This window comes from Archocentrus centrarchus, chromosome 8 (assembly GCF_007364275.1).
Source record: "Archocentrus centrarchus isolate MPI-CPG fArcCen1 chromosome 8, fArcCen1, whole genome shotgun sequence".
In the NCBI taxonomy this organism is placed as follows: Eukaryota; Metazoa; Chordata; class Actinopteri; order Cichliformes; family Cichlidae; genus Archocentrus; species Archocentrus centrarchus.
Window position 1 is genome coordinate 13083810 of NC_044353.1, and position 19502 is coordinate 13103311.

The 19502-nt window shown below is 40.2% G+C and overlaps 1 protein-coding gene across 1 annotated transcript in view; it reads right to left on the bottom strand.

Annotated features, from left to right (window-relative positions):
• The window catches only part of grin2aa (glutamate receptor, ionotropic, N-methyl D-aspartate 2A, a), a 163646-nt gene that overhangs the window by 58172 nt on the left and 85972 nt on the right, over positions 1-19502 (bottom strand). Inside the window, exon 3 of the mRNA XM_030735713.1 lies at positions 740-906. Coding sequence (XP_030591573.1) covers positions 740-906 — 167 coding nt within the window. The remainder of the gene's footprint in view (positions 1-739; positions 907-19502) is intronic.

Consider the following 19502-nt stretch of genomic DNA (forward strand, 5'->3'; position numbering starts at 1 on the left):
TTTTGTCAAGCTCCAGAGACTACTATGACCTGGATGACTGAGAACTTACACAGATGTAGAAAGTGGTGTACAGAATTGTGTATATGGTGACCAAAAGGACTATCAAACTGGATGGATGGATGGACGGATGGATGGACGGATGGATGGATGGATGGATGGATGGATGGATGGATGGATGGATGGATGGATGGATGGATGGATGGATGGATGGATGGATGGCTGCCATGGCTTACAATGCACATCAGGTAAAGAACCAAAGCAATGCAATATTATTAACTGATGACAACATGCTGCTGAATTGTTTGCTGCAGTTATCCAATTTGAAAGTAATCAGACAAACAACACAACAAGGAGCCATTTGCAGTTTCAGTGTACTGGTTCCATGTACTTAGACCTGCATTTCTTAATCTTTGAGACAAGAGCATAAGGATCAACTAGGTAGCCCCTCAGGCAGCCGCCCAGCCAGGAAATACATGAGCAGGATTTGTGCACTGGGGGCTATTGAGCCCTTCAGTCTGGACAGGCCTGATGAGGGTGAGACTTCAAATACACAGTAGTGGTGGTGGACTAGCTCCACCGCTAATGGTTGGAGGACACCCAGCCCTCAGGCTGGGAGGGTTTGAGAAGCTGCATTTGCTGGAAAATCGCCCGCGGCAGTGGTGGAGTGAATGGATGGATGGATTGACAGATAAATATACAGCAAGAAAACATGGAGAACAGACCAAAGTATTGTTCTAACCTGTTGTCCACAGTAGTTTTCAAGATGTTGATGAACTCCTGGTAGCCAGGGAACTTTGATGTGACAATGGAAAAAATGTGCCAGTCATACTCCTCCATGATGTTCAGCATCAACAGAGCCTCCTGCTGGATGGAGGCGCCAAACTGGAAGAATGTCGACTTCACATCCTAGGAACAAAGATCATGGGAGAGGGGTGAAGGGAAAGAGGAGAGGGGAGAGCAGAAACAAGATTAGTTTTTTTTTTTTTTTTTTTTTGCACTTTCAGCTTAACCCACCACCTACAGTATTCAAACTTGAAATCTGCACTGAAACTCAGAAATATCAGTCAGCAACAAAGCATTTAAAATTTGGTACAATACGAATACACAGACTCTCAGTTCCTCAGTCACACACATACACACTCAAACATACATACAGAGATTGAGAGTAATAAGCTTCTTGTGGAGGAAATATATGGATGAGGGGCTCAGAACAATTCAATTAAGACCAAATTGGATTGGAGCGGTACAGACAGGCTGCTGGACTCTGTGGGCATGGTTCTGGGGAACACGGGTTGCATTCACTCCAAGTCGCTCATATCCACTCCATTAAACCTGACTGAGAATCATTTGCCATTTAATTCAGCCAAACTCAGACATGGGCTTGGATGGCGCAGACAAGCGCTATTATAGATGGACAAATTACCTCTATTCATTTATGCTGTATTTAAAATGACTCATTATAGTGGACTATTAAATGAGGTGAAATTAGAGAAAGTAGCAAAGAAAAAAGAAAGGAGCGCAGCGTCACAAAAAGTGTGGACTACCAAATGTGTTACCTTGTCTTTGGCTGAGTATTGCATGATCTTTGTGGCTTTCTGTTACCTTGAAATGTCAGAGAGTTCACACATAGCTTATCTTGACACCACTTGTTCTGTGTCACTTGGCTCTCTTATTATGATTGAAGCAGGGTTGTGTGGAGGTCTCCTCTGCGTGTGTGTATGTGTAAAGCTGCAACCTGACAGCTTGACAAAAACAAACAAAAACAAAACAAACAACAAAAAAAAACATAAGGGCTAAGAAACTGAACAAAACACTGGGCTCACACCTCAAAATGAATAAATGCACTGCATACTCTTACACATAGTGACACATAAAGCCACACTTTGCTAGTACACACTGCCTGAGGCCTTGTTGTACCGTAATTTATCCACAATGTGGCTAAAATTTTGTGTGTGTGTTTTTTTTTAGTGAAACAGCAACCAGAATGCTCTGAGACATTGCATATGGTAATGGGGCTGAACATTAGCCTCAATCCCATATGCTGCAACAGTCAAGTCTAATCAGTTTTGAACAGACCTTTAGAGACCTAAAAAAAGGTCAACGTCCCTCCACCCCCTGCACCTATTAAAAATAAAATAAAAAAACGAATGGGCAATTTGCTGTGCCAGAAAACTTAACAGCATACTACACCCTAAGTAATCATTAGAACATGTAATCATTATTATAACTACAAAAAAATTGCCATTATTGTTATCCCTGGGTTTATGGTGGTCCTAGGGATGGTTTGTCACAGTGATGCTTCTATTCGCTTGACTGCAGTGTCAATGTCAAAATTGTATTTTGTGCTGTAAGTGGAGATCCTTCACACTCACACTGACACTATGCCCAGCTCAATCTCGACTGCCTTTGTATTTTGCGTCACGGCCACCTGCTTCATTGGAGCCACAGTGAGTGAAAATATGCAGCTCAGGAAAGTACGCTTTACACTACTGTACACTCTTTTGGACCAGATATATACTGCACGGCCCTATTCATATAAAAACCCCATTCCCTGTAATGCACATACAATGTAACCTATGAAATGCTATATGTGTTTCAATTGCCATCATTTCTGCTCAGTACTTCTAATATTTTAATAAATGGCATCCACCTGTAGGCAGTGATCATACTCTGCCAAGAGTTAGGATACTAAACTGTGATTCATTTAATAATGTTTAGAAATGTCAGCCAAACAGACATTTCAACTACAGTGACTACAGGAAAATGAAAACTCACTCTTTTCTTTTTTTCCCTCCTTTCAGGAACACTGAATGATTGTGTGAAATTTTAATAACTGAACTATTGTAAACATATGGAACCAGTCAGTTGAATCAATTAAGCATATCAAGTACTTTCTATCCTTTTAAAACCTCTCTTCAATTAGATTGCTGGGTATTGGCATATCGCTCGTTTGCTTGAGATAAAGTTACATTTCTGTACAGGGTAGTGTTTGCACAACATATTGAAAAAGCTTTGTGGGAATAAAAAGAGAAACCAGCAGAAAGCAGTAGATGGCTTTTGTAAACATATCGAGCTCTGTATGCAATTTCATTGCGTTTGCACAACCTATCGTTTTCTTTTCCACTGTCCTGATAGCCTCTGAATAATGCGGGAATTCATTGCATTATTTGGGTCAGTGTGGGAGAATGAGAAAATGACTGTGACTCATCTCCCTATATCAAGACTATTGAAGGCTTCTTAGTGGTGTTGTATCTATATGTGCGCTTGGCTCGCTATACTCAGAAGTATACTTATACTTCAGAGACTCTCCGTGCAGCTCTGTGCTTGTGTGCGTTTTCTAATGGGGTAGAAAACCGAAGCGATGCTTGAGAATGGTGGGACAGGAGGGAGGTCATGCTATAACACTTGTCACTCCTTGTCTTCATCACAGCAGCAGCCAGTGCTCCCACCCTTTTTGTGCAATATACAGAGATGTACACATACAAAGGGCCAGTAATGGAATACAAATTTCTGTGTTATTAATTTATACTGTATAGTTACAAATTTATGCTGTGTAAGCAACGATGGCTTTCCTTTTTGGCTTAGATACAGATTATTTGATGAGCTACTGTGCCATGCATTGTTAATGGTAATCAGGCTGCTTTCAGACTTTTTGTCCTGACACTTGAAGACCATTTTTTGGTATTTTATCTTTGCTACCATAATGGATTTTAAGGAACTTTGTTACTCATACAGGGGCAATTTAAATCCTTCAGTTTACTTGGAAAATCACCAAATTTCAAAAATGCATTTTTTTTTTCCCGGACAGCAGCAGTATATGGATCCCAAAGGCAACACTTATGCAAAATTAATTTGGCAACCTGTAACACTGGTTATGAATAATCTCCCAAGACTTTTGGTCCACTGATATCTTGTGTGTACATGTGTGTGTGTTTTAGGAGTGTGCTTTTTTTTCCTGCTTTTACCCATCTAAAAGAATTCAAGCTTTAATGCATCCCAAGAGAGGAAAGTACCAAATTCTAGCATGCAAAATGGAAATCTTCCTTTTCCCCAAATAATTACTCCTTTCCAGTGTCTGTGACTGTATTTATTCAAGCGAGCCAAATCATTTCCTTTTAATGTCCCTGATTCTCATAATAGCAAATTCAGGGAGATGATATTTTGCGATCCCAGCAGAACCCAACTGCACATAACAGATGATTGGTTTTAGGTTGAGCTTAATATCATTTTACAGGCACAAACAAAAAAAAAAAAAAAAATGAAATGAGAACATAGCAAGCCAGATTTTGGTAGTCTGTCTCAAAAAAAAAGGAATAGTTATGTTTTCCCTTTTGTAGAAGAAATATTGAATAAAAGGGAAATTAATGTTTCAAGAAACACTTGAGACTCAAATTAAGAGTGGCAGGCAGAAAAAGTTCCACACGCATGAAATCAGAGTCAGACACAAACAGAAAGGAAAGCTCTATGCAGGGCAGAGAGAAGAACACACCACAGAAGGAATGGCAGAGCAGAACAGAGGAGGCTGCTGTTGTGACTAAGCAGCGTATGACTGTTTCTAATTAGGACAGCTCACAATCCGTGACATCAGAAAACAGCCAATCATTTCCTCTCATTTCACCCTTGTCAAGTGTGACATGTCTTTGCTTTCCACTCACACCTTCAGCTAGTGGCGTCCACACATGCAAACACACATGAATGCATGTAAATTAACACACAGTCTGTCACTCACAGCTCTTTCCCTTTCGCTCTGTCTGTCACATTCTCAGTCACCCCTCCACTCTTAAATTTCCCACTCTGTTGCATGCACTCAAACACAACAACAGTGATGCACACAGCAAACACGCACCTGCCCCACGGGGCAGGACAGTGTGTCTATTGAGACTGAGGGGAGTTATAAATAGTAGTCCTCATATCCTCTACTGCTGATAGCATCTTGCACTGTCTAGTCTTATGACATGCATACACACACACACACAAATATATATATATATATATATATATATATATATATATATATATATATATATATATATATAGCTCAGAAACGCACACACAGAGATTGTGAGTTGCGATTGTAAGGCAAACTCTCACCAAGAGAAAAGAGCTGATAATGAGGTAAACATACATGCCATAATCTGCATTTATCATAAACGGGGTGTCATACGTATCTTCCTGTCACGTATTATCCACAGATAGCCTGCAATCTGCTGGGTTCATGGGAGGAGAAACACACTGATATGACAAAAATTCCCTCAGTGGCCAGTTGCTAAATATAAGCAGGTATAAAAATAGCTGCAGCAAAACAAAAGAGTGGAAAAAAAAAAATCTGAAAACAAACTGAAATGTCAAGCAGACAGCACTGACCACTGAACCTACACACAGTCAGTCACATAGAGTATTTACCATCATTCTATTCGGAGCAGAAAATATCTGATTACTGCATAAATGTAACACAATAACACCACAGAACTGTTGTAATATCTCATTGTATGGTTTGAAGGGAGTCTGTCCCAGCTGCCATAGGGTGAGAGGCAGGGAACACCCTGGACAGGTTGCCAGTCTGTCACAGGGCTAACACAAAAAAGACAGACAACCATTCACACTCACATTCACACCTATGGGCAATTTGGAATCACCAATTAACCTAACCCCACTAACTGCATGTCTGTGAGAGGAAGCCGGAGTACCCAGAGAAAACCTATGCAGACACGGGGAGAACAAACTTCTGCTGCACTCATTCACCAAGCCTTTGATGAAGGGTGTACTGTATAGTGTTGCCATTACTAACATATTTAGGAGGGGATAGGAGAGGATGGCAGCGAGGTTAAATATGGCTAAATCTTAACAAATACGAACAAAATGTTAAGCTGCTTTTCCATATACATACTGGTTACACCTAGACACACTGATTGATTAGGAAAAAAGTCAAATATTTACAGACACATTATACAGCAACTTTCCTTTGTGACAATAACCTCATAAATGGGTAATTCTGTTTTGCCTCCAGTTAAAGTCTGTGTGTGGTTTAAGAGATCCTTCTGTACTATAAAGATTATGATGCCCAACAATTGGATAACATCATCAAGGCAAAGCAATGTTAGGTAGATATAATAGGTATATCATATTCACATGCCCATTTGTATCATTATTTGTATCATTACTGTTATTAAAAGCTAAAAGTCAACTGGCCAATTTGTTAGTTACATCTGTTCAACTGCTTGTTAACACAATTATCTGATCAGCCAATCACATGTCAGCAACTCAGAGCATTTACGTAGACATGGTTAGGACAACCTGCAGAAGTTCAAATTGAGCATCAGAATGGAGAAGAAATGTGATTTTGACTTTGAACGTGGCATGGGCTGGTCTGAGTATTTCAGTAACTGCTGATCTGCTGGGATTTTCCCACGCAACCATCTCTAGAGTTTACAGCAAATGGTTTGAAAAAAGAGAAAATATCCAGTGAACAGCAGTTCTCTGGGTGAAAATGCCTTATTGATGTCAGAGGAAAATGGCCAGACTCTTCAAGCTGATAGGAAAACAACAGTAACTCATATAACCACAACCGAGATATGAAGAAGAGCATGTTAAACAACATGTTGAACCTTGAAACAGACCAGGTGCCACTCCCGTCAGTTAAGAACAGGAAACTGAGGCTACAGTTCACACAGGCTCACCAAAATTGGACAACAGAAGGTTGGAAAAATGTTCTCTAGTTTGATGAATCTCAGTTTATGCCGTGACATTGAGACGCCAGGATCCGAATTTGGTGTAAACAACATGAAAGCATGCATCCATCCACCCTTGTTTCAACAGTTCAAGTGGCTGGGGGTGGCGTACTGATATGGGGGACATTTTCTTTCACATTTTGCACCCCTTAGTACCAGCTGAGCTTTGTTTAAACACCACAGCCTACCTGAGTATTGTTGCTGACCATGTCCATCCTTTTATGGCCACAGTGTAGCCATCTTCTGAAGGTTGTTTCCAGCAGGGTAACACACCGGGTCACAAAGCTCAAATCATCTCAAACTGCTTTCTTGAACATGACAGTGAGCTCACTGTACTCAAATGGCCTCCACAGTCACCAGATCTAAATCCAGTTGAGTACCTTTGGCATGTGGTGGATGTGGATCAAATCACAGATGTGCAACTGCGTGATGCTATCACGTCAATACGGACAAAAAAATCTGTGGAATATTTCCAGCACCTTGCTGAATGTGTGCCATGAAGATTTAATGAAGTTCTGAAGGCAAAAGGGGGTCCAACCCACACATAGCAAGGTGCAACTACAAAGCGGCTGCTGAATGGACATCCCCTTGCAGGTGTTAAAAAAAGGTTAGTACTCACAAAATCACTGAATCAAAGTTGCACACAAACTCATATATAATTCTACACACAGGAAGGTAATTCTTAGGTTTTTCTTTCAGTCTCATAATGAACAGAGAGCTACAGCATTGCACTGCAACATTGCCTTAGATATGTCTTTTACTTAAAGCACATTATGTGGGCATACAGCATTCTACTGCAATTGGCTTATGAATCTGCAAACGCTTCTCCAGGATTTACAAGATTACAGTGCATTAAAACAATAAGCAGATCACAGAGAGGCACTGTGAATAGGAATGTGTGCTTTTAAAAGGTGTTGATGTGTTATGGTGTGAGCAGAGTGGCGCATATATCCTTTGTTTGTGTTGGATAATAACTGTAGGGAAACAGTAGCCTTCAACTGCAATAGAGGCTACAGACACAGACAGAGAGCGGGGATGTATTTGACGTCACAGAAGAATATTTTTGGCATGAATGCGGTCCATTTTAGCAGATAACACACACAGAGGGGGGGGGGGGAAGAGACCTATTCGAAGTTTCGCACACGGGAACAGTGCCTGTGTGCACGAGTGCATGTTTGCGTACGTGTGTTATTGCTGTGGTTCCTCTGTCAGGACTTTTTAACAAGCATTCGAGTCCCCACGGGGAAACACTGACAAAATAACATCATCCCTCCCTCCTCCTCTCTCCCTATCCTCTCTCTCTTTCTCTCTCCATTTGTCTCTCTGCGCTTGCCCTCTTCTCCCACTCGCTCTCTTCTCTAATAAGTCCAATATCTTCCTCTCTGTCTTCTTTTCTTTTTCGTTAGCTCTCCATCCAGAGGCCCTGTCTTTTCTCACCTCCCTCTATCTATCTTGCCCTCTCCCACTCACTCCCTATCTCGTCTAATAAAGCCAATATGCTGCTACACTCCTCTGGGACCAAATCTTACACCTAAGCAGGAACAGCTATCGTCAACTCTGGGAGGGCAATTTAACAATTTACCCTAAAATCTTCTTAATAGAAATGAACACCCAAGTCTTGTAGCAGAAATAAGCAACATATTTTTGTAAACTTGTGCTCATCTTTTTTTTTTTTTTCTTTTTTTCCAAAATCTAAAAGAACAATCTGAGGTGACAGACATTTGCAACTGGTGAGATAGTCACAGATATGAATCACAAAAAAAAAAAAAAAAAAAAATCCATTCCATTATTGGTAATCAGATTACAGTGGCCTCTTCCTCCACAGCCCTTCTTGTTATTTAGCTCTGCACCATTATCCCTGCTCTCACTCTGCTTTGACATACTGTGCATTTTCACACCTGCCACATGCACAGAAATTGTGGGGATCATTATGAAAATTATTGTCAGTATCAAAATTGCCTAAATCAGCAACCATAACGATCATAATTAGCCCCAGCATTTTTGCTGTGTGTCTGGTTGTCTCGTTTAATTCTTTTGCTTCTTTCCCTCCAGCTCCCCCGCTGTTTTCTTACTATTTCATGTTTTCGGCTTCTTCTTCTCCTTCATTTTGCAGCCTTCAGTTATCTTTCTTATAATTCCTTAGTTTCTCTGTTTCCGTCTTACCTCGTACTTTTAAATGAACACAAAAGCAGGACAGAAAAAAAAAAATCCCACTGGATGAGCTGTGGTTCTAATCACAAAAAAAAAAGAAAATAGGAATTTGAATTAGGAAGTCACTGCATACCCTGATCCTGAATGTGGCAGTGCCTTATTGAATACACAAGTAATATTTTGACAAGAAACCTTTTTGTAAGGATTACTTGTTGAAACATGTTTTCTTTCTAAGTACTGAATAAAGTAATCCTGTATGGAAGCACTTAGTGTTCAGTCGCCTTAAAGAGTTTTAAAGAAGTGGAAGCGTTTAACATGAGAGTTCAATACAAAGCAAAAAAAAATAAATAAATAAAAAGAGATCAAACAGTAAACTTTAGGAACTGTTTATCAGGAAATTATAATGCACAAGAAAACTGCACACAAACACAAATAACTCACGAATGGCACACGTTGTGTGGACACATTGTGATGTCTGCGCATGCACGCACACACACACACACACTGTCTACTCAAGGTAAGGAGATCTTGTTTGTGTGTGTGTGTATCTGTGCCAGAGGGCTGTGTATCATGCTGAGTTTATTCCAAAGACACAAACAACATAATATAAACCTCAGCTCAAACAGAATGGAAGAACACCCACTACCCATGAAAAACAAGGAAATCAAAGGCCTCAAAGGCCAGATTTACACAGGAACAAAACACCCCAGACCTACATTTATGGAGTCGTAAAAGAGGCCAGAAGAAAGGCTGAGATGACGTGAGGGAGCATGAATACTTAACCGGTGTGAAATCGTTTTTAGTTTAATGTCATGTTTTCAGGAACAACATTAGGATACCTTAGATTTATCTTTGGTACACAATGACGTTGGAAAGCAGAGTTTGATCTTTCAGCTGGAATCAGTGTTGAAGAAAGCAAAATCAGGACGAACAAAATCAAATAAATGGGGGAAATATCACTTCAGCCCAGTGCAAATTAGCACAGCTAGGTCAAAACCATAGGAAATTTTTTGATGTTGAACAGACTGCCTGAATCAATGTCTAAAAGTTGGCAGGAAGTTGTTTTTCACCCATGGTTCATTAGTTTAATGCGTGTGAATATTTTGTGCTCTTTGCGTAAGGCGGGCCATAAAGAGCATAGTCCTGCATCTGTTAAATGCATACAGAAACTGTAGGTTTTAGCTTTACTGTAGCAGCAACCTCCAGGGCTGGAAAACACAGCCAATGTGGAAGAACCAAAAGCAGCACTTTCTTGAATAGCCACTTTGGACCAGCTACAAAAATACGTCACTCCTTGTGGAAATGCTCAGATTTACAGCAGAAATAACCAAGTTTACAGCCTTCTAGAAAACATGGTTTTAGTTTCCATAACTGATTTCCTACTTCATGACTGTAAAGGGACTCATGTTTAAAATTTTTATTGAGGCTTAAAGTTTGCATCACGTTGCTAACTACAGGTGGATAGGCAACATTAGCAAAAAGGTGTCTGCGGCACTTCACCTCAACTAATGCGAGCCGGTGAATTGGTGCCATTTGGAGAATTTTTTTTGTCTGTGTGTTTTCACACTGATGATATGGTTAATTTTAAAATAGCCTGTCTAAGAGCTGCATGCTCCAGATTTAGTTACTGAAGCTTTGGCATGTTTGCTACTTTGGACAAATGGTGCTTTAAGCCGCACTACGGTTGTCACGATATTTCAGTTTCAAACTCAATACAATTTTCAATACCACAGGGCAAAAAAAGATTACAAAAATTAAGAGGCATTTAAAAAAAAAAATAAAGATTAGAACAGTATAAACAATAACATCAGTGACAACACTGTTTTAAAGTTATCAAATGTAGTGCAAAAATACAGGAACATAACTCTAAGGTATGCTTTTCTTTGATAGGGCAAAAAAAAGCCCAACAACAATATTTTTTAGGTTGTCTGATATAGTGTTGTGTTTCTGGTGACTTGCCACTCTATTTTCTAGTTGTCTTTTCTCAGCTTTATTCTGGGACTTTTAGACAAACTGAACACTTTCTACACACAAATAATTGTGTTAACCCTGTTAAATGAACTCTGTCTATTAATGTTACAGACGGACAGGACTGATAACTTTTCCGAGCTCCAGCATTAACGTTATTGTTTTATTATTAGTCTCAGCCACCAGCCACTACCTTAATGATTACTTAAAAGTGGCTAATGTGGCTAACGGGTAATTGCTGACAGTTAAATGACTATTTATATGAGATTTATACACCATAGTTGTGTAGACATTGCAAACCCTTCGGAAACCCTGTGCCTTAACCTGATATGCACCTCTCTAATGTAACACACTTTATTGTCGACACAGTCTGCATTGATGCAAATGCTGGCATCGGTCAGCATGTAGGCTGCGTCATAGGCTCTATATAGAGTCACTTAAATCATAATATTAATGTGTGTGCCAGCCAGGTTAACAGTTATGACAACTGTTCAATACTTCAGTGTTGTTGAAATGTGAGCTTTCCTGACCTCTTGAAATTCCTCATAAAGTGTTGTGAACTGTTCATGTGTTCAGCTGCTAATGAGGGCTGCGTGCCTGCCTGCCTGTCTGCAGCAGTGCTGTGTGAAGCTGTGTGTCAGCTGAAGCGGGCAACGACAACGCTGTTTGTTTTGAAACTGTTGTGAATGACTGTCTAATTTGAGAGTAATTTTTAGCGTATCATTTAGTAGTAATTAGAGTACTGATTTCTTCTACAACCTTACTCTGTACAGTGTGCCCAAGAAGTCAAGCAAGTAACTTACTAATGACGCTTGTTAGCGTTAGGACCTAGCATAGCATAATAGACAGCAAAATGAAAAAAACTGGGGTGATCAGGAAAGCTATACAGGCTCTGTCCAGTGGTGAGAAACGGTCCCCGGACAGCACATCTACCGCTGCTTAAAAGTGTGGAAAAAAAAAAGCGTGAAATATTGATCTGCACAAAATAATTATCATCAGAATTTTGCAAAAAAGTACAAATTTCCACCCACTTTAATCACAAAACCTTTACAGTGGAGCATCACATAGCAAAAAGGAACATTCCTCGTGCCCCGTCACATAATCTGATCCTACTCTGACATACAACTCTATGGAAGCAAATCAATACTGCATAATAAGCTGATAGTTTCCCCCACAGAGATGCATCAGTCAGCTGCCACGGTCATTGCTAACTATGCTGCCAGTATCAGTGATTCATCACCGCTGCCACCGACAGCTACTGACACCAAGAGACCTACTTTGAAGAGGATGACACAGAGCAGGGAGGGCAGGAGGAATGGATGGAATGAGTGGCAGAAAGACAGATGAGGGGAAGGCAGCAACAATGGCACAGAGTAAGAGTAAAAAAAAGAGCAAACAAGGGGAAAGATTAAAAAGTGATGATGAAGTAAGAAAGAAAATGGGAAGAATCATGAAGACTATATATGTGTGTGTGTGTGTGTGTGTGTGTGTAAAAGTGACATTTCTGCATTGAAATTTTTTGGCTTTTCTTCTTTTATTTCTTCTGAGAGAGATGGAAGCTCTGCATCAATCGCGTGCATGTGTTAATAACAGTGTTTGACCTAAAGAAAGAAAGCAGCAGGACTGTATTTTATCAGCTCTAAAATATAGTAATCAAGTTTTCTCATCTATATACCAAGAGAAAAAGAGGTGAAAATTTGTTATGACAGATATTAATGTTATATTGCTTGCCTCATCCAAACAGCAAAAGAAGAGTTTTGTTTTTTTTGTTTTTTTCCCCTCAAAAACATTGAGGAAACATTTGCCTGTAATCACATCCTCACATTGACCGGCAATGAAAAACAGGAAAAAAAGGTTTATAATACTGGAAAATTTTCCGTGTGCATCCTTCAAAGCAACACTGCTCAACTCCGCTCCCACCCACACATTTGTCACCACAGTGGAAATATTATGCTTTTTCTTATTTTCTCTCACATATACATATGGATGCTTATGCTACACATGACCAAAGTTTTGAATAATGAGCTTGTGGCCATGTTTGATGTCACAGAGAGAAGATTTCCTTAATATGGCTTCCATCAATAGGGTTTCAGGCAGGGAACAACTCTGCTCTGAGCAGCTCCACCCACCTGTGAACAAAAAAGTTGGATTTGAAGAAAATACAAGAAAATGTGAATGCAGATTCCCGTCCTACAAAGAACAGCCGAAGGCCAAATGGACAGGAGAAAAAAAATCTCACAAATGAATCTAGTTTTGGTGTAGATGATGGACATATTTGCAATGCTGCTAAGATGCTCTTCTTTATTTTACTAACTCTTGCAAGGTGTTTTTGCAAAGATGGGCAGGGTTTTTGTTTTTTTTTTCTCTTTTGGGATTTTAGCCATAGACGATATGAAAGATGTATCTTCCGGGTCTAATAGTGGAGCCAGTGTACAATTGCCTGTGTGTGTGTGGTGGATCAGTTTCATAGTCAGATCCACCCCATGCTCACCATACCAAGTTTCAAAACAGCAAGACGGTGATGGTGAAACCACTCAGCTGGAGGCTTTTTAACACCTTTCCCTCATGTACACCTATTAACTAACTAATTAATTAATCAGTGCTTGATTCCAGTGTTTGTGGTGTTCTTTCTCATATTGTACGGCTCAGATTCAACTCCAAAATGGATGGATGGATATCAGAAAATGCCATTTCCAATTGAGAATGAGAAATTGTGTTTTCCGGTAGGTTTACAGCTTGTTTTTAGAAGCTCCACAATGACAAGCAAAGACGGCAGCGCTCACAAACACTTAAAGCGATGGTAGCCAAAACCCTGTTTCAGACCGTGGGTGAACTGATGAATTTTTAACTGTGAACCATTTGTAGAGGAGTCCAACAACAAAAAGTGTATTTTGTATTACACAATCAAAGCAGCAGGAGCGAGGAGAGCGAGACTGCAAGAGGTATGTTATCTCAAATAAATGCACACATGTTCATCCACACACGCTCTTTTTTTATAAAAAAAAAAGAGTGGGTGGCAGTGGTGCGGTGGGCAGGTGCTCACCTTGCAACTGGAGGGTCGCTGGTTCGAGTCCCCGTCTGAGCGCATGCTGTCATTGTGTCCCTGGGCAAGACACTTTGCCTAAGTGTGAATGTGGTTGTGTGTTTGGGCAGCTGTGGCTACATCAGTAGCTTACCACCACCAGGTACGCTTGAGGTGTGAATGAATAGTGCATGAAATTGTAAAGCATCTTTGAGTGTCTAGAAAAGCGCTATATAAGACTAATGCATTATTATTATTAGCAAAGCACAATATAAGCACTATGCCCCGAACCCTATTGTCATTACTAAGCTGTCCCATTTCTGTTTGATTGGCTGCCAGCGAAGCCTGCAGCGTAATTGGCCGCATTTCATTGGCCAAGCAGACGGACAGCACTCCTGGGAGGAGTCCATCAGGCGATATCTGTTAACAACATGCACAGAGTTTTACACACACACACACATACGCACACATAGGGCTAGAGGGGAACTCCCTAATGCCTAATGTACCTTTTACTATCACAGATGGGTCACTTACATTTCTGGGCAAGAGAACAATGAGAATGGACAAAAAAAAGTGGAGTGTGAAATATTGGAGTAGAGGGAACAGCTGAAAAGGTGCAGAGTATGTTGCAAAATTAGTAAAGGAAAAGATACACAAAGACACACACGGGCAGGATAGTCAGGGAGAAAAGGACATAAAGATCTGGATTGAGTAATACATAATGAACACTATCAGTAAAGCATGTGCAGCTAGGCATTATTGTTCACCACCTTCCCTTTTTAAATTATCTGTGACCACTCTGTGTTTACTATTGTGCCTTCTGAGAGCCTTTACTAGTAGCAGTTTGGCAGATTCTAAAGGCTGAATCAGCATCAGAGGGAACGGGTAAAAGCTAGCTGTGTGATCAGCCTACTGAGTCACTCATTTCACATATTTTACGATTTCCTTTTTTTAAATTTATTTATTTTTTTACTTCCACTAATTTTTGCCAGAAGCAGAAGAGAAAAACATTTCAGTGCAAGCCACTTTTCACTATTTCATACAAGGTTGAGTTCAGAATGGTGTGAAAATGTTTGGCTAATTAATTCTGTTTATCTTTCTTCTGCTCATTAGCATTGCAACAATTAGTCAGCTAGTCATTAATATATCTTTAATCAACATAAAATGATCAACAACATTTCTGTTTTTAAGCCAAAATTGCCAAACAGTTGCTGGGTTAATCTTCTCAAATTTGAGGTTCCGCTGCCTTTAAATTGTCACATATAAAAGCAAACGTAATATTTGGAGGGAGTGAAGCATCAAAGGAGCTAAGGTTGCCGTCAAATGATGCCTTGGCAACATGTTGTGGTATGAGGTGACAGGTTTTAGTTTGTGCTTGTGGCGTCATGCTTGAAGGAGACTAACTTTAAAAAAAAAAAAAAACACATAACAGTGTGCTCAAACAAATAAAATTTGTTTGAGCACACTGATTGAGACGCACGTGGCATCGTATGAACGTAATGAAGATAACTGGCGCCCATATTACAGATGTATTTTCATGCAGTTTTCTCTGGATACAGAAATAATGAAAAGAAAACACATCAAGCATTCACTCAGTTGCAGGAAACACACGGGAAGTGCAAAAGGCCATGTAATGCAGTTAAACACCGCGTGTGATGGAAAACAAAGATGAGTCATCTGTGACGCTGGTTAGGGGCTGAACATCTTGAAGAACATCAGGGTCGTCCTCGCGCGGCCTTGCTGTGATCTCTCGTATGAGGACTAAGGACAGTAATGCTATCTGACTTGAGTCGTGAGTGGAGGGGAGCATCTGTGGATCACTGCTCACACAACAGAGGGGGAGAGACTCAACTGGGTCACAAACACGTTTGTACAGCAAGGTTTGAGGAATACGGTTTTTCATCAGACAGCAGCCATCGAAGGTTTCCAGTAAAGCCCCAAAACAAGGATTTGGTATTTTTTCTATTTTTGTAATTTATTTTATTTTATTTTTCTTCTTTGTGGTGTTATACAGCATTTGAAACAGCGCCTTGACCGTTGCAGATGCTCCTGACATGACCGCTGAAAATCACATTCATTTCATGTGAATTTGTAGTGGGAGAGAAGAGTGGAAGGTAGAGGAGACGAGCAGGGAGGGGAGGAGATTAGATGAGAGGAGAGGAGACAAAGTTGCTGACCCACTTTGTAGCTCTCAAAGTTTCAAATCCTCTTTAAAGAGAGACTGAGTTGTGGCCAAGAATTTGGCAAGAGACACATACACACACACATGCATCATGCATGCATTCACACAGACACACGCGTGGAAAAAAACACACACAAGCATAACTGTCAGGCTTGTGACCTTAGACACCATAAAAAATGAAGCAAGTGCTGCTTTTATTTAACACCGCATTAGCTCTTTACATCACCTAATAATGGCGGCACTGAACCACACTAATACACACTTGCACACAGTTCTGGTAGTGCTCGATACGGTTTGTTAGTTTTCTCATTTGACTTGGTCTATTTTAGTCCTGCAAAACCCTCTTTCTCATTCCTCCGCTCTCTGATCCTCCTTCCATTGTCTCTCTCTTTTATCTTTGCTTTGCTTTTTCTTCCTCTTCTATGCTTTCTTGTCCCTCCTCTCCCTCTCCTCGAGACTCTGTTGGTATATCTCCTCCGTTCACCTCTTTATTCATCGCTCATTCCTTCTACTGTCTCTCTCTCACTCTCTCTCTCTCTCTCTCTCTGAGCATTTTGTTGATGTCACTGATAAGATCTGCATGTGATTGGCTGGGCCAGATAACAGATAAGAGTGTGATTTGTTTAGGGAGCTTCTCTCTTCCCATCACACCCCTGCCGACTGCAGTCAAATTAATGAACATGCACACATCTATATGCACACGGGTACACTCTTTACATGTGGGAATAGAGTGGGAAAGCTTCAGGAACAGAGATCCAGAAGAAAGAAACAGAAAGCTAAAACAAACAAACAAACAAACAAAAAGGAGAGATGGGGTACAGTGGTGGGGAAAAAAAAAAAAACAAAAACTGTTGCCCTATTTTGCAAATCATTATAGGTCATATATTTCTAGCTAAATCAACCAAAGGGGAAATATTTATCTCCTCTTCCTCCTCCCTTTTGACTTCACTTTCATGCCTGCATCATGCTGCTTGTTTGTAAAAGATTCTTCTGAAGATGAAGAAGAGTTATCTCTCGCTCCGCTCACCAATTATTTTCATCCTTCAATGCTCACTGATACATCTAGTATACCAGTTTTTATCTAAAAAAACAAACAAACAAACAAAACAAAAAAAAGGTGCTGGGCAAGTCTGTCTTTATGCTTGTGTGAAGATTCATCCATTTTCTTAACTACTTATCAAATTCAGGGTTGTTCAGGAGCTGATAAAAGGTCTGTAAAAAAAAAAAAATCATAAATATGCTAGAACAGGATAAAAGTTTGGGAAATACTTAAAAATTGAAATCGATATAAGGGCAGCAAAAGTAAATTATTTCTGAGATCATATTATAGCCATATTAATTTGAAGAAAGACCAGCATGATCTGTACTAAAGCCTGACCGATATATGATTTTTAAGACCAATACGGATACAGATATTTAGTGATCTAAAAAACTGATATATCAGCAGATTTTTTTTTCTTTCAGACACGCAAAACAGAAACACACATTTATGTGTAGTTATTTATGAGTCCTTACTAAAATATGACAGATAATATGACTGCTGTTTAAACATATTCTTGTCTTAATGTCACGACAAGTCGTGGATTCATTGTTTATGCTCTACGAGAGTGCTCCAATCAGCTGGTTGATGCGTTTGTGGTGTATCAAGCACGCCACAAACACAACAACCAATAGGGAATAGGCAAGTCCCCGTGAGGTACATCGTTAAATCTTCATTGGGGTAAGAATTATAATTATGCAGTATTAGTTATATAAAGTATGACTGAATGCATGTTAAAGTTAGGCCCTCTGAAATGGTGAAAACGAAGCAGAGGGTTTGTGTGCGTATGTGATATGTCACGTAAAAAAAAAAGCAGAGGTAAAAGGCAGGTGAAATGGAAACAACAGGCCCTTTGCATCCTCCCTAAAGCAATTGCCATTCCCCAGATACACATATGGGACATTCATTAAATTGTGCCTATTCTACCCAATTATACAAGTAAAGACTTCAATTTTAGCATTACTGCACACAGAGCTCTCTGTTTGTATGGATGTATGCGTAGCATCCACTCATCCTCCTGTCTGGAGGCTGAACATGATACGCATGCAATCATGTATCAGCGTGCAGTGAGGAATAAGGCTCACATGCTAGAGAAAGACTAAAGGATAAATGACACTGTGTAAACAACAGGGGCTCTTCTTTAATTGTTCTTTTTTTTGGGGGGGGTTAAAGTCTTCTTCTTTTCAAGCTCACTCTACTTTTTACTTAAAATTGTTGCCAAGAAACACAACATAGCACAAATACTTATGTGGAATGAGTTATCATCTCTGGGCAAACAGAGCCAAAGAGAAAGCCTGCTAATTCAGCTGTATTCACACTATGTACAGTTAAGAGCTCAGAGTATGATGGTCTTCTTGACTCAGCCAGTCATTCTTGAAATCAAGACGTGGAAGGGACATTTGGAAGGATGGCAAACAGTATTGAGCTGTTGAAAGGCTGATATTTCACAACCCGGCATGTGACAGACTGACAGTTATAGGAACTTCCAAAGTGCCCCAGAGGAAGAGCGGTTAACCTCAGCATACACAGCATCGAGCTGCTCAGATGGACGAGTACTGCAAGTTGCAAACCTAATCTGGTGGCGCTCACACGGAACTGCTAAAAGGATTGGCAGGTAACACCGAGAAACTGTTCAATCTGCACTGAGAAATTCATACGTGCGCTGAAACGGAGGTTTGTGTACAGCTTGTCAGGAGGTTTATCTGGCTGCTGTGGAATCCAGCATATCAAACAAGAGTGTCACTCAACATCCTGCACCAAATATTTGGGGATATAGTGTTACACACTTACCAAGTGGTGCTTCATTTTTCTCCATTTTAAAAATGCCGCACTCTCTCCACCATACAAACTGACTCCCTGTCTTGACAATTCAGTGAAACTGTACAGCTGATCCTCTACAGGGAAAACTCAAAGCATTCTGGAGTTACAACAAACTACCGAGGTGGCAAATCTGACATCAGTGATCAGTGAAGTGTTAAAATCTGGTTACACAACCAATAAGTGAATCTTGACCGTTTTTTTGTTTATGGTGTCTCATTCTCCCTTTTCTTTTTCTCTTTCTCCCTCCCCTTCAGTATCCCTACTGGCCCCTCCTCTCTTCCTCCCTCTGCAGTACAGTCTTTATCCTATTACAGCCTCCTTGCTTCCGTGGAGCAGTTTCAGTTGTAGACACAATGAAAGCTGGCAGGATACATTACTTAGCACCATACTCCTCCCACCCTTTGTGGTTCTCCCTTCCTACCCATCACCACCACCCCCAACACCCCTCACCTCCTTTTCCTCACTCTAGCTTTCAACAGTGAATTCATTTTTTCATCATGCTGTTATTTTCTTTTTTTCCTCCTCTGAATTTGTCTCATTTTATCTTGCTCCAATTTTTCCTTTCCTGGTTAGTTTTCTGTGCACCTGCAA